The sequence below is a fragment of the Brienomyrus brachyistius genome, chromosome 20, assembly GCF_023856365.1.
Source record: "Brienomyrus brachyistius isolate T26 chromosome 20, BBRACH_0.4, whole genome shotgun sequence".
NCBI classification, from domain to species: domain Eukaryota; kingdom Metazoa; phylum Chordata; class Actinopteri; order Osteoglossiformes; family Mormyridae; genus Brienomyrus; species Brienomyrus brachyistius.
Window position 1 is genome coordinate 4687443 of NC_064552.1, and position 15976 is coordinate 4703418.

At 39.2% G+C, this 15976-nt stretch overlaps 1 protein-coding gene across 5 annotated transcripts in view; it reads left to right on the forward strand.

Moving 5' to 3' along the window:
• rbm20 (RNA binding motif protein 20) overlaps nucleotides 1-15976 on the forward strand; it is a 49095-nt gene that overhangs the window by 15890 nt on the left and 17229 nt on the right. Inside the window, exon 1 of one of the 5 annotated variants that reach the window (XM_048987243.1) lies at nucleotides 4795-5011. The exons of 3 other annotated variants lie outside the window; for them this stretch is intronic. In XM_048987243.1, the coding sequence (XP_048843200.1) occupies nucleotides 4944-5011 (68 nt within the window). In that variant the 5' untranslated portion in view covers nucleotides 4795-4943. Of the gene's footprint in view, nucleotides 1-4794; nucleotides 5012-11659; nucleotides 11917-15976 lie in introns of those variants that run through there. One more of the 5 variants, XM_048987245.1, reaches the window with a different exon arrangement.

Sequence of the window (15976 nt, forward strand, 5' to 3'; positions counted from 1 at the left end):
GAATAATTATCTGTTATCAATTAAGTGTAATGAAAGTATTTCTTAGATTTGTATTGATATTGATTACAAGTAAATGCAATTTAAATGGTACGCTTATGGATTCTGCGGATACTTTATTATGAAACAAGGGATTGTTAATGGTTTTAGTGACTCATCTTCAGTGAAACACAATAGCTGCTCTTCAAGTTCTGCATGTTTCCTCGATCTGACTATTCAGAGGCATTATCACGCACTTACCCCTGCTCAGCCCTACTAGATCTATGAAAATTTTCTTGAGAAATCTGATCAGAGACACGTCTGTGCCAGGTGTAAACAGGAGATCTGGTATAAACTGTTTGTAGTTGTCAACACTGTCAGGGTAATATTTCATTTTTATTCTAATTCTTTATTAATAGAATTCTGCAAGTCTATAAAACATTACGGAATGTTATTAAGCAATGGAAACAAAATTTGCGTAAGGGTTTTGCCTTAGCAAATTTGCAGCAATCCATGGCAAGGCCTGTAAGCGATATGGAAATTGCAGTGTTGAAGGAAAGATCACGAGGGAGTGTGCTGGACATTCCTCTCTTCAGCCTTTGAACACACGTGAAACCAGAGAGCCACATCTGAGAAGCCCGTCTCCCTGTCAGCAGACCAATCTGCCCGTCACTCAGTGTCAAGGAGAAGAACGCAGTTTAACTCTTTCTCGGGGAACCGCCCAAATGCTACTGCAGGCCTATAATGGCCAGCTGGTGTGGTAGGTGTTGTAGAGATGGTAATCTTTAAATTCCGGGCAACATATTAGGTATCGTTACACTAAGACACGTCTGTCTTAGAACGCTGGCAAATTTGTGGTTAGGCTAAGGACTTTGGTTATAAAAGAAATTAGTCCAGGTGAGTCCAACAGAAGTGGCATTTTACTGGAGTCCATGTCATTGTGTTCTGTCTTGTATCTTTTTTAAAGGAAGAGGGAAGCTTTACATTTTTTGCATTAGCACAAGCCCAAATGTCACAAACAAAATTGATTAAAGTTACTGTTATGGTGATCCTATACATTTACATGTTTGCTGTGATTACCGTTGCAGATATTACAGTATGTGAATAACCTAGGGAGCTCACAGAAATCTTAACCCTTTCCCTCTACAGTAATTTACCTTGGATAAAAGCGTCAGATAAAAGAGTTACATTAAAATGTAACTTCAATCATCTGCATAAGTCATTCAATTTCTGTAGCATTTGTTTTCCTCAGGTTCTGGTTTTTGGCTCTGAAAATGTATCGTTTGGAGGGAGCTTTTGTAGTCTATTTTTTCTCTATTCATTCACGCTTTGCACTAAGCCCCATTTTTATTGCATTTAGATTTTGATTCCCATTAAGCTTGCATGATTTGTAGTATGTCAGGATAAAACTATCACAGTGCTTGTTTTGTTCTGCAAACAGCAGCCTATGCAACTGTTTCGCTGTTTCCCTGCTGTGCAAGGGACTGCTTTTCTGAACACTGACTTGTTTTTTCCTGCACAAGCACCGCATTTAGTGTGGAGCTGTCTGTGCCAGGTGCATGGTTTATAAATTATCAAGCATGCCAACACCCCATTGCAGGATTCATCGGCTGGCATGTTATGGATCTATATGGTTTTACAAGTCACCATTTGTAATTTTAGATACCAGCAGCCTTAATGCTAATGGGCGGCAGCGTGTGATACTTGGTATGTGGCGTCTGAGAGTCTCCAGTCTATGTCATCTAACTGATTTCAACCTATAAGTCGCGTGCCTGGCCGTGGCTTGCCAACATTTTGTCAGCTTGTTGACAGTCAAAAGCTAAGAAGCTTTTAACCTCTGTTGCTGCTTCTGTAGGGCACAGCAGCTGCATAGCACATTCAAATGGTTAACCTGAAATACCAAATACAATTTACATTGATCAAGTCATGTCAACACCTATACATATTTTGCTTTAAAAAAAAAAAAGCCATTTTTTTGTCTATACAGCCTTATACAGTGAAAACCATGTATGCAAAAAGCAATATCTTGCATGAAAATTGGAAGTTGTAGGATAACTTAGAACTTTATTGATTCCTTTGAGGAGAAATTTCTCTGTCCAGCATCATAGGACCATGGCACAGTTCTTAGCACTGTTGCTTCACTTCTCTCCACCCTGGCTGTATGTGTGAGGTGTGTAGCTTTCTTTCATGTTCTGTGATTTTTTTCTTTACCCCCCACAATACAGAACCATGCTAAAGTGACTTGGATTTACTCAGTTTTCTGTGTATGTATGTGAATGGTGTGAATGCTTTGCAAACTTTTTCAATTATTTTTTTTTATATATAAGTGAATTAGTGTTTTTCCTGAGAGATTGTTGGTAGTTGAATAATGAAATAATGAAATCTTTATATCGCATTGTTTGGGTGTTCGTCATGTCGGATCAGTCAGTACTCTTATCCTTCATTCTATGTCATATCCTTGTATGCACTATTTTTCATGACATTGCTTTGTATTTTGAAGTTAAAACTGAACCTGCTGCGCTGTGAATTATGTACATACACTATATGGACAATGGTATTGGGACACCTGGCCATTACACCCACAGGAACTTTTATGGCATCCCATTCTAAATCCATAGGCATCAATATGGAGTCAGTCCCTCCCTTTGCAGCTGTAACAGCTGCCACTCTTCTGGGAAAAGTTTGCTCAAGATTTTAGAGTATGTCGGAATTTTTGCCCATTCATCCGGAATAACATTTGTGAGGTCAAGCACTGATGCTGGATGTGAAGGCCTGTCTTGCAGTCTCTATTCTAGTTGATCCCAAAGGTGTTTGATGGGGTTGAGGTCAGGGCTCTGTGTGAGTCCAGTCAAGTTTTTCCCACACCAAACTCACCCAACCATGTCTTGCTTTGTGCGCTGGGGCACAGTCATGCTGGAACAGAAAAGGACCTTCCGCAGACTGCTCCCACAAAGTTGGAAGGATAGAATTGTCCAGAAAGTCTTGGTACGTATTTGTCTGACCTCACAAATACTTTTCTGGATAAATGGGCAAAAATTCCCACAGACACACTCCAAAATCATGTGGAAAGCCTTGCCAAAAGAATGGCAGCTGTTATAGCTGCAAGATGGGGGGCATATTGATGCCTATGGATTTAGAATGGGATGCCATAAAAGTTCCTGTGGGTGTAATGGCCAGGTGTCCCAATACCATTGTCCATACAGTGTGTATCATCCATTGTATTTGTATAAAACTTACAGTAATTGTTGGGCCATTTCTTTCTCCCAAATCACATAACAGCATTAATTGTGCTTTTTGCACATTTTCTTAATTTCTAAATTTAGTAAAATTTTGTTGTCCGAAAAGAATTACTTCAGCATTAGTATTGTACTGCATGTTTGTTGCATACTCTGCAGTCAGCCTCTATTGGGAGAGTATAATTATGATACTATCACTCACTGTAAGCAATAACACTTAACAGTCTGACGGAGGAGCTGATAGGATCTTGCTCATGCACGCCTGATTAGTTATTATACTGCAGCTGACAGCATTTTTCTGTGGGATATATTAATCGCATTTACACAGTAATGTGTTTCACATTAAATGACAAATATAACAAGTGAATGATTATGCTTTCTTTTTTCCTCCCAAAGGAACAGGGAGGACTTGGCCAGACCACCACCTCAATGAGCAATATCTGCTTGGCATCTATAGAGAGCAGTTTTTTTTTGTCCCACTAACTGCCCTTGAACCCAAGCTTTAGAGGGGGATGCACACAAAAATAATACTTGAGAAGGCAGGTCCTGTATATGAGCAATACTTCATTTAGAAAATGCTATGAATATATCCACTTTTATGAACAACTTGGGGCTAGTAGAAATATGAAATACTAATTCTGAATCTTGCCACTCGAAATAGACAGCCACTTTGGTTGTGGATAGTTTAATTAATCTTTATCTGCTCCCGGGGTGCTTAAAATGGGAAGTTATTCACTAAAAATGAGTCATATGACAGGACTTTTGGTCTTCCTGAGTCAGTGCCTCCTACACTCAGCAGAACTCTGAATGACTTTTTAAACAAGGCTGATATTACTGTCAGCTGTGGTTTAATCAGTGGTCAGAGACAAGCCCAGACCTTTAACACTCTTTAACAGGAGTGTTGTTTGTGCAGCATTTTTTTTTATCCATTTCACTTCTGAGCAAAACAGTGTTGCTGTGTAACTTATGACCAGTGTCCATGAAACTGCTTTGTTCTCACATGAACTTCTACTGAGAAAATGATATGACATTGACTTAATATGGCTTCTGAGGGCAGGCAGAGGCACCACAATCAGTCATTTCTGTCTAGTCTATGTCAATAGCTTACTGTGGCCCTTCATTAAGTATGGTCACCCCATCTACTCCTTCTATGGAGATTTTGGGTCTCTTGTGGCTGCCGATGGGCAATTTACTATTCCTCCAGATACCTCCTTGGCTCACACCTCAGTAGTACCAAAAACAAAGATTGGGCTGGAGAAGCCCTAAATCAAGGATAAGGCTGAATCGCCAGGATCTCAGAACTGACTGGCCCCTGCAATGTTTATTTCTGGGCACCATTATCACAGAGAAGTACTCACACATTCCTGCTGTGGAGACAATGGCGGACATATCAGGGCAAGGCATGTTAATTGCTTTCGGAGCGGTGGTAGGACAGCCACATCATGTGAAATGAAGGGGTACTGGACAATATCTGCCTGTCATCACAGGGTTGTGGCCCAACTAAAAGAGGCTCTGGTCAATTAACCCTGGTGCCTTTGATTGGCCTAGAGGGAGGAACTGTGTGATTAATAGTAGTTTGATGATAGGGTGTATTAAGGAATTGGCTGCAACCGGACCCGTGCAGCTTGTGTCTGCAGTGCCACAGCCTGGCCTATCCAGTCTGTGTTTGTGTGTGTGAGCCTTACATTTTGTGTGTGCCAGTAGGACCTTTTAGCTGTCAGCAACTTTCACATGGATGATAGAGGGCCACTGACGTTGCCACCAGCGTTGTTAATTTACCAGCTGCTCGCTCCAGAGAGGTAAACAAAGATCATACCACTGCTGTGTTTTTAATCTATCAGCTGTTTTTTTGACATTTATAAATTAGTTTAATAGCTGAGTATGACTATTTTGTTTTGCATTTTAAATATATATTTTCTGATAAAACAGCATAAAGCAGAGCTGCTAGGCAGGAAATGCAGCCAGACATTTACATACCTGAGCTTGTAATTTCCTTTTGAAAATGATGCCAAGTATGGTATCTTGCTAGACTAAAATGTTATGTATTTAATTTCTTAGTTTAAATTTAAATGGAGAAGTCAAAAAGCGAAAGAATAAACCCAGACTAGAACTTGCACTGTCTTGGGGAGCAGTGAAGTCTTGCTCTGAACACATGTTTTTTATGCAAAATACAATACAAAAAAGAAAGGGTTTTTGTTTAATGAAGACTTCTGAATGTTTTAGGAGGTTTAAGGGACATATTTAAAACCAAGAATAAAACAAGCCAAAGAACAGAGTATAAATTTTACAGAATAGCTTATATTCATTGTTACCAGCATGCATCCTTCAGGACAGAGTAGCAGAAATACTTATCCAGCCTTCTGGCTACTTGTGTTGTGCTTTTCTTCGGAGTGTCCGTTGCTGGACAGAGGACTTGCCAGCAGTATTACAGTAGCTCTGGCTCCATGCTGAATGTTTTTAATATCTGTGTCTGAGGATGTGTGTGTGATGAAACAGTGACATCGGAATTCTCGCTTTGCCCTCTGTCATCCTTTCACTGCTCAGCTGGGATCTGTGTATAAGGCATACAGCTGAAGAAATTGGTCAGTTGGAAGCCTGTCATGATAATGTGACATTTTGACAGGTTGTGGTATCCTGACAATATTTAACCTAAAATCTGTCAGCTTCAGCAAGCTTGAATTCTTTTGTTTAAAAAGTTTGGATTTATAGCTGCTCTCGGCCATAATCAGCACCAAATAAAATAATAATATGCTATAATATAGTAAAGTATAATGTGACAACAGCAAAGGACCATAATAGCCATATATTCACAGACCTGCCCTAGCAGTAATTACCCTACACCATGCCAGTTCCAGTCCATCGAAGGACAAAGGGCACTCATTCATCTTATTCTTTCATTTCCTGCAGCTGTTCCGAACTACTAATGTTTCTCTGTCCTTATTTACATTAATTTTGCTAATGGGTATCTCACTGGCCAGGAAATCTTAGATGCAGCTGGGTGTTTCTTCAATGGGCCATATGCTCTTGGCATTTGTCAGTTCCATGTCTAATCGCATCCTGCATAAAGGCATTAACAAATAGCACAATATGCTCTTCCAGAAACCTGTTTCAGTGTTTTCCAGTTATCTAATTTCTGGTGGGACGTTGCTATGGTGGTGCAGACCTCAACTGTAAAAATGTGTTCCGTCATTAAAAAATAAGTGTTATCAGTGATTCTATGAAGTGTTCCCTGTCATAAAAAATAGCTAATTGGAGGAAATTGCAAGTTGGATGTACTCTAGTTCATTGCCATCTGTTTCTTTGCACGTTGTGGTGGGCTACATGACACCAAGAACACAATTACACTGGAACAAAATAGTTAAAATATTGTAAGCAAAAACACTGTGGAATATTTTTATGTATTTTTTTCTGAAAACAGGCACAATTGTCCCAAAAATAATTAGCAATTGAGTTATATTGTAGACTAGCACTTTTGTTTTTGCGGGCACAGTGTATGAATGCTTTTTGGCAGGACTCATGCTCGATAGATCAGGTGATTTGCTTTGAATGTGACAAATTTAATTGCAGTCACTTGGGATAATTTAGGCAACGCAAAATGGTGGCTATGGTTACAAATATACATTTTCAACTTTTGCAAAGTGAAGACATTTGTTTGAACAAAACACTACTCATGCTGCAGCCCACAGAAAAGTGTTGAGCAGCTTTCAAATTCCTGTGACTGCCAGGTGAAATTAATTTCTGATAAACCACTCTTATGTTAGAGAGCTCAGTATTCAACAAATAGAAGATGGTAGAACACTATTGCAAATTTGTCTATAGGAAGACCTCCAGCAGCACCTCCACAGGTCTCACACAAACATGACATTTGGCTGAGAGTACTGCCTGCTATTTGTTCAACCCAATGTGAATCTCACACATGCTATAGACACATGTTCTGTATGAGTACCTTACTCATGGATACCTAAGTGCTAAGAATCTACATTATATAGAATAGTTTATGTTTTCAGGATTTGCAAGTGTTTTACCTTCTCATTGGACAAGGTCTGAACTAAAATAAGCAGGAGAGGAAATGCGAGTCTGTGTGGAGCTGCCTGTAATCAAAGATCTGGTGTCACTGAGCCGATGTAGATCAGGTGACAGTGAAAGGGGAAGGGAATGCAGCCTGTGTGCAAGTGGGACACAGTATGGGGTGTTTAAGCAAGTTTTCTCAAACCCACTGAGAATGATTGCTGCGTGGGCACTCTGTCAGAGGCAAGATGGCTGTGGACACATGTGCATACAAGCCTGCTGAGCAGCCTGGGGTAGCAGCTGGTGTACTGGTTAGCATGAACTTGTAACCAGTAGGTATCAAGTTTAGATCCCGGGAGGAATACTGTTGTTTAAAGTAAGCTAGAAGGTGGTACTTAACCTGAACTGTTTCAGTAAACAGTCAGCAGTAGTAAGTGGTAAAATTGCTTTCTGGGCAAAATCATTCGTATATAATTTCAGCAATGAAAGCTCAGGAATTCTGTGCATGTGGGTGGAGAGCGTCCCTATGGTGTCATTTTTGTTTGAAGGATGATTTATTTTCCTGTATGTGGCTTGAGCAAATCTTCTGCATTTGGGGGGTGGGGTTCTCTCCTCAGTGGCTGGAGTGACGCGTCAGACCCATGTGATGGGGTGTGCTGGGCTGACAGATGGGGCCATGACTGTGCAACACGGGTATCTCACTGTCCCAAAAAAGGAAACACGGCCAGTTGAAGTTTTATTGGTTGCCTCACAGTACCGTACATGCTCTCTTGGCTCCAGCAGTTCTGAGAATAACTGTCACGTCAATTTAACTTTTTACTATTGACGGTTATAGTAGCTATAGGCTTGAAGGGAGGGCAGGAAGCGAGGAAAGCTTGAGTATTACAGTGATTTATATTGCACTTTCTTAGAGATTAAGTGTTTTAGTGTCCATTCATGAATGTTTTGTGTGGCTTTGTACTTACCAAAATGGTCACTGATCCTCCCCATGTCTCATCATGTTCCAGATTGAGAGGTCAGAGGAATCTTTAACATGGAACACATGGCAGTATGAAACATTTGGGCCATGAGACACAACGATGCAGATTATCAGTTTGGTCACATGTATACGATTAAATTAATTGTTACATGTTCGAAATGTTTTGGCATTCACCTCCCCCTCACGGTATAGAACTGCCACTTTTTATAAGTTGTCTTGCTATACGACAGCTACATGTTCACGTCCCTCATTATTATGTTCAGAATAAACAAGCATGGCTCATTTCCGCAGTACTAACAAATGAAAAACATAATTTCTGCATGTACTTTATACACATTAAGGTGTTGTCTATGCATCCATTTTCTATACCCTATTGTCCTAGGCGTGGTTGCCGAGGTTTATTGTGTTTATTTTCTAAAAAGGCTTAATAAAACAACAAAGGTGCTGCTAGACGTAGCAGTTGACAGCAGCCCAGAACAAATATAATATGGAATACTGTGATATGTACTTGTATTGTACAGGTTAGTGACGCCTACCAAACTGTTTCACGGGTAATTAATTTTTCAAATGCAAAGAAGTGCCTAGCATAGTAGACGTAGCTCATTTCAGTGGAAGCATTGCCTCTCTCATATACTTTCCCCATGCAAGCTGAAGGCTGCTGATGGTAAGGGCAAAGGTCCCTCACATGTCCCTTAAATGGTAAGCGACAGCTTTCTCTGGGCCCTGGCACAATTTCTACATGCCTGAGGTATTGAGCTCTAATTTTTCACTCAGGGCAAATTTCTGCTGGAATGTTCGGACCAGCAAACAGTTGGAGTGCAGCTGTCTGAAATTTTGTTCAACCTACAAGTGAGGAAGCTACCGGAATGTCCATATGGGACACCTTTCTGATCCTCAACCCAGATCGCTACACAGCTGACTGACACTGAGTGCTGTAGCAGAATGCAGAGCTGCCCTTCTGCATCATCATGCTGTTTGACAGCTATGTATCATATATCCATTTTCTGACTTGAGACCCTGCAACCAGGAAAACAAGTAGATTAGGGAACAAGGTTGGCTGCTCCGTACATACGAAGATACTCGGACAATCATTAACACTATCATCAGTGTAGTGATGCCAGTTAGTCCAACTGCATGTCTTTGGACCGTGGCAGGAAACCCACATGACACAGGAAGAACATATAGACTCAACAGGATACAGGATTCAAGTCCCAGGATTCAAGTCCCTCAATGGAGATGTGTGGCAGCCATGCTACCCAGTGAAGCACTGTGCTGCCCATATCATATAGTAATAATTTCAAAAAGATTATGGGCTTTGAGTTTTAATGGAAGTAGTCATTGGATCCCTTAGGATCAAGCCACTAGGACCTGGATATCGATCCCGCTGCACACTGAGCCCCAAGAGCCAAGTCCTGCTCTTTCTTCGTAAATCAGAGGAGCTCCCAGCTGTGGGTGACAGCTCGTGGAGCCAGCCCCCAGCTGACTGGTCCAGCCGTCGCTGTGCTATGTGATAGCTAAGCGGCTTCATGCAACAAGTTGTATTTGTTAAGTCACACAACCCCTCATATTTATGATGCTCTTTACATATAAGGAGGATTTTAATATTTTAAAATATTTTCCTGTCATCATAATAAATGACTTGATTGCTGTTTATTTTTCAATATCTCTGACCTTTTTTGCTGTCTCTATATGTGGTTATCTATGTGTAATAGACCTATAGTGGGATCAATCAGAGAGTAATTTAGCGAAGAAATTATCAGGCCTGACTCACCCACTTCATCTGCTGCGTTAATAAACCCATCACGAGCCACGGTTTGAGTGTTTGTCTTATTTCATTTTTAAAAGTAGTGGAATAAACAATATACCATTCTGTAACTTTTACTGTCACCCAGTTATAAACCATGAATGGTTCAGTTTCAAGTACTTAAAAGGCGAAAGTAGTCTTTCACTCAGGATCTGAAATTGCACTCTTGGTTTAATGTTTTCTGAGGGACCTCCTGTTTACACAGAATGCAAACTCAAATGAGTATGTCCTTTTTTGTACATTCATTCGGCTCCATCTAGTGGTCTGGCTTAGGTTTTCACGGTTGGTTACATTTAAGGTAATTGCCCAGTAAATTTATCATCCGCTGTAAAATGATGTGCCTGTCGGTAGGTGTTTATGGCATTGATTGTTGGCTTGTTCCTTCAGACTTGTCCTCACCTCTTAACTGGGAATAGAAAACTGGAAGAGAGAATGATTCAAGAAGAACGATTTACACATGTCCGGAAATGGCATGCCCTGAAATACCAGTGTTGTAATGTCTGGGTATTACTGGTATATGTGCCCGTTCCTTGAAGCATCCTGGTAAAGAAAAGGTTGCCACTAACTGGCCCTCAAACTTCCGTTGGGTTGTGCAGTTGTACAGCTGTTATTTTTCCACCCAAAAGCAGGAGGTGGAATTTGACCTCCAGCATTTCCAGTGGATGGCTTTCACACACTGCAGGAGTCACATGTCTGATTCCCAGTGAGCTGGCCCCATCCCACGGGAATGCCATAGAGACTGGCAGTAATTGTGGTCAGCCTGATGTGTCAATAGGTTTACAACCTAGCGGCCCGCTGGGCTAAAAAGGGAGGGAATCTGAACACAGGTTGTTCTTCCATTATGTGTTGAATGGCAGCAGATGGAGAGGTGGTAAATCTGCCATGCTGGCACCTTCACTGGTAACTAGATTCCTCTATGTCTAGGTGAAGGACAACTTATTTACAGACCATTGATGCAGGACTATGGGCACACAGAACAGTCAGTGTCAGGGATTTTGAATCAGGGTACCATACTACTATGCTTGGACCAAGAAAAAAATATTTTACTGTGATTTGGTTGGGTGGTTTCAAATTAATCATTATACTTTTTTGCCAGATTTGGTTGTTAATTATATGTTTAGTCATGGTATAATTTAACATTTACCTTTAAATGCAGTGGACCAGTGTACACAAGCGCCGCTTTCGTTAGGTTTTTTTGTTGTTTCATCGTTACGTAGAATAATTAATCATTGCGATACTTACCGCCCTCTTTCGTGAAAATGAAAACTGCTAACCAGCGAAATCTCAAGGAATAAATTAACTGCCCCCTGGTGACTCAACCTCGTATTGCATAGCGCGTTTTTATTTCGGAAAGGATCATCGAGTTCGTGCTTCTTTAAAGGTCGATATTTTGATTATTTAATAAGTTTGGTTGACAAGGTAGCATACCTTATAATTGTAGTACTTTTATTGTAGTGTAATACTAAATATGCAGTGATAAGTCAACGTTTTATATGGCCTTATAACACGCGAGAATGACGCATAAAATGCTGGACAGTATAAAAAGTTATCTGGCTTATTATTTGTCGAGGCTTCAGCCGCAGGAGGCAGAATAAACCGATTATGCCTGAACATTCATGAAGTACACGTATCAAATATAATCCGTATTGATGTAAGTGTGATAGGTTTTCACGGTAATGACATCGTAATTGACACTTCCCGTTCCTTAAAGGCTCTACGCTCTTCGTTCCATTTGGCGCTTTGACGCGCACTTTGATGTGTATTGCGAGGTTTTAAGACGGCGCTTTACCGTCGTTAGTAAGTACAGTGCTACAATCGGGTATCGCACGTCTGCTTAAGTGTCTCAAAGTCGCTATAAAAAACTTGATGCATTGGACAGCAAAACTGTAAGATAAGCGGAAAAGTGAAATAAGGTAAATGAGTTTCGTCCTAAAAAACAAAAAAGATTAAATGAGTGGTTCTTCAGTGTAAACTTTGAAAGAAGTGATAGGTCGTTTATTTGTAGCCATATACTGTATTTATTGAACATTTACTAAAGCATGATTATACCCCTGGCTATAGTAGTGATTCATTAAAAGTGTCTAAGCATGCTTGGATTTTTGATTCAATGTCTTTGAGTTTAAAACCTCTCAAAAGATTCTGAAAGGGACAATATATCGTAATTAAACTGTAGTCGGATCACGGCGCTTAGGTCTAATCAAAGTTCGCGTTCTTGCAGTGTCCGTGAAACCTCTATAATATACACAAACTGCTCTACAGTTTCATTAAAACGGGCGGCTTAATTGCTCGATCATTATCAATTCGTCTTCCACTGCGTGTCCTGGTCAGGTTTTCGGGGTCGGGGAAAATCATATTATTTTGTAAAGTTGTCAAATTAATAACTTCATTGTTATGAAATATGCGCTTCTATTTTCCGGTATTGTAATGTAATATTGTAATGCAAAATGTAATATTTTGTTGTAAATTTCATTGTATTTAAAAAATAAATCAATGGGTACATATATAGTGCATGGTTTGTTTGCCCCCACATTTGTGTTATAAAGATCTCGTAGTGTTCTCCAGCCGTGTAATACAATTTCGTAGTCTTTTAAAATACGTTATTAGTTTTTACTATCGTGTTTGTATTTGATTTTTGAATTCTATTTATGTTAAAACTTTTTTTTGTTGTTTTACCTTTTAGGTGTATATAACTTATTAATAAATTTACATGCAATATACAAATAAACTAATGGGGATAGCATAATGGATACATTAGAGTGCAAAACAGCAGGCCAGATGGGAGGACAGCTTTACAATGACAAGATAAAAAGGTTCAAAATGTGTGAGAAATCACTTTCACTGCTCTACAGAAACAAAAATATTTTTGTAGATTTTGTTAAATGAAATAAAGCAGTGGTCTGTCATGGATGTGCTTTACTAAGGAGGATTAATTATTGGGCAATTAAGCCTTAGTTAATACAATAATTATATGAAAACCTAACAGTGGGGAGAGATGGGCTTGAAGCATAATAATGACTGCTCAGCCTTACACTGAGACTGCTCTGCCTGCTTTATTTTTTTTGTGCATTTCGATGATTCTTCCAGCAAGTTGCTGGCCATCTGCATGACCTTAACATTCACTCTCCTTTGAGCTGGTCATATTTGTTTGTGCGTCAAGAGCAAGGAGTAGTATTGTCGGGCTGTCAGTGGGATGTTGAAACCTTCATGAAGTAATTCTTTGAGATCTTGAGGTTAGTGGGAAAAGTTGGTGGAAAAGTTGCTTTATAATGAGTTTGAGGTCTTTGATTTTAGTTATTCTGCTTTGTGTAGAACTTTTTTCAGATTATTGAAAATCCCACATCACCGTAAAAAAAGGGTGAAAAATTATTTGCCGCTTATAAAATATTCTGTTTCGGCTATACGTTTTGTTTACATGAGTTTAACATAGATACAGTATTGTATGTTTAAAAGAAAAATTGGATAAACATATATTCAGAATGTTAAATAGGACTTAAATGGAAGCAATATGGTTCAGGTATATTTACAGATGTACCTGTACAGAATAATGTGATATGCTGATTCCTATGTACAACAACAGCTGTATACGCCATATACATGTGGTATGCGTTTTGTTACATTTATTGAATTTGCCAGAGAACACAGGGTCCTTCTAAAATTGGATTCATTTGCTGTATTATTGATGAAATACTGTTTGTTCTTTTGAATAGTTAAAAAGTAATACCCATACTATTTACTTGTAGTGTTACTGTTTTTATTTATATAATACTTGATAAGCATCAGGCCAATACCATCGCGCACTCTATGCTCGGGCGTATTCTGCAATAAATAAATGTAACTATTAATATTGTTTAGTTATGTGTGAAGGCCATTTTGTAGTTACCATGAGCCACAAATAAATCAGAACCATTTTTGGTATTAAGCAAATTACACAGACCACACAAAATATATCAGTATCAACACATTATAAAAAATTAGTCTGTTGTACATCATTGGTCCATGTGTATTTAAAGTTAAAAGTCCTAAACATAATATACCTAAACAAAATTCCATTACTAAATTTATTAAAATATCGCAACTATCAAAACACCACATTAAGTAACATTCTTTATTGGATTTTAAGACATGGTGCAATGAAACATAAATATGAAATAACACTGAAAGTGAATTTTTTTTAATCTCCCTAGTGATTAAGGATTAATTCCAAATTATCGTTAGAAGTGTTCATTTACAAATTGCTGCCCGTTAACCTGGGGGCAGTTTTTATCTGTTCCTTTCTGGGGAGACGAGTCATTTTATTATTATTGATTATAATAATAAATATTAGCCACATAAAGAGATCCATCCGTTGGGGATGCAGACAAATAAGGGTGAGAAGATGCGATGGAGAGACATAGTTCTGACAGCACTGACGGTTTTCCCGTACACCCGACCTCACGTACGCAGCTTGCAGTGACAGGACAGGTCGGCGTCGGGCACTTTTGGAACCTGGGCCCCCGAGTCTCTATTTTCAGGCTGCAGTGGCCGGCCAGCTTCATAATGGTGGGTTTTTAGTGTAGCACTCCATTAGAGTACGGAGATGTGTACGAAGGCCCTGCACTGCTTTGACTCAAAAAAAACGTCTGGTATATTGTGTTACAGCCATACTCATCATGTTTACATGTACGGCATGTGTGTTATGCTTAGTCTTAATTCAAAAATGATTTTTATGCCCATGAAGTTCTGCGCGAGCACCACCCGCCACAATCCTACACAGTCATGCTATAAATATAAGAACATAAAATAGCGTAACGTGAGAGGACGAAACACCAACAGCTAAAAGTGGCGTGTTTCATTTACTCACATTACTATCTTGTACGCTATAAAGTTTGTCTGTAAAACAAAGAAATGGAATACATTTGCTTTAACTGAAACATCGGAATGGTACTGATTATGACACCATGCTCAACATTCTTCATCATCATCCTCATCATCATCATCATCATTATTATTATTATTATTATTATGATCAATTCAATGACTGTTTTATGGAAAAAAACAAAACTATGAATGAAATGTTGAAAACAAACAATAATAGGCATAGTTATAATGATAGTGAACATTATTATGCCATTTATAAATTTTATATGCCATATATCCTGGTGGGAAGAGGTGAGTTCACTGTTACTTTAGATATAAAAGGTGACTGGCGGCCTTTAACAATAAGGCCGGCCACTTCGAAGTTCACTGGGGCACATCAACAGATCCTGCCAAGATACTCCATGTGCTAATAGTATTTTTAGAGGCGCTGGAGACATTAACCTTAGGGCTGCTGCACTGAGACACACCTCGTAAAACCGTATTATTATGCCTCACACTTTAAGCTAACTTAGCTACGTCGTTACAATATGTTAGTCATAAGAATGTAACACCCAGACATGCTGAATCTACTGTAACTGCATCACGATAACATTTGTGTAAAATCGTGTTATTCACGGACGAATGCATCCTATTCCAGGCAATGTTTTGTTAGAGTATTTTTAGACGGCAGTAGTACTCAATGTGGTCATTACTAAAGTGATTTTAATCTGCTCTATTAGTGATATAACTATTGCCGTTTTTTTATTAATTAATCATAATCTTATAACAGCCTGAGGATCCTCTCCTAGTGGCAGCCTCAGGCCTGACAGTTTACATCTTAGGCATTCTGCTCCCTCTTTGTACAGCTGTTGCCATTTAGGTAAAGGGATTTGTTAAAGGATTCAGCAGTCATATGTGTAAAACAGAATTGTATTGTGGGCTAATGACTGCTTTACTTGTTCAACTTAATATGCTGCAGTAAAATCCAGCAGTACAAAATTTGGCATGAATTATGTGTCTATCTTTCCGGCAACCATGTAATATCAGGACGTTTATTGGAAAAGTAGATTTTGATTCGCATCCCTAAAGAACTACTATGGACAAAAATTTGTTTCTTACAGAAATATAAATTACACT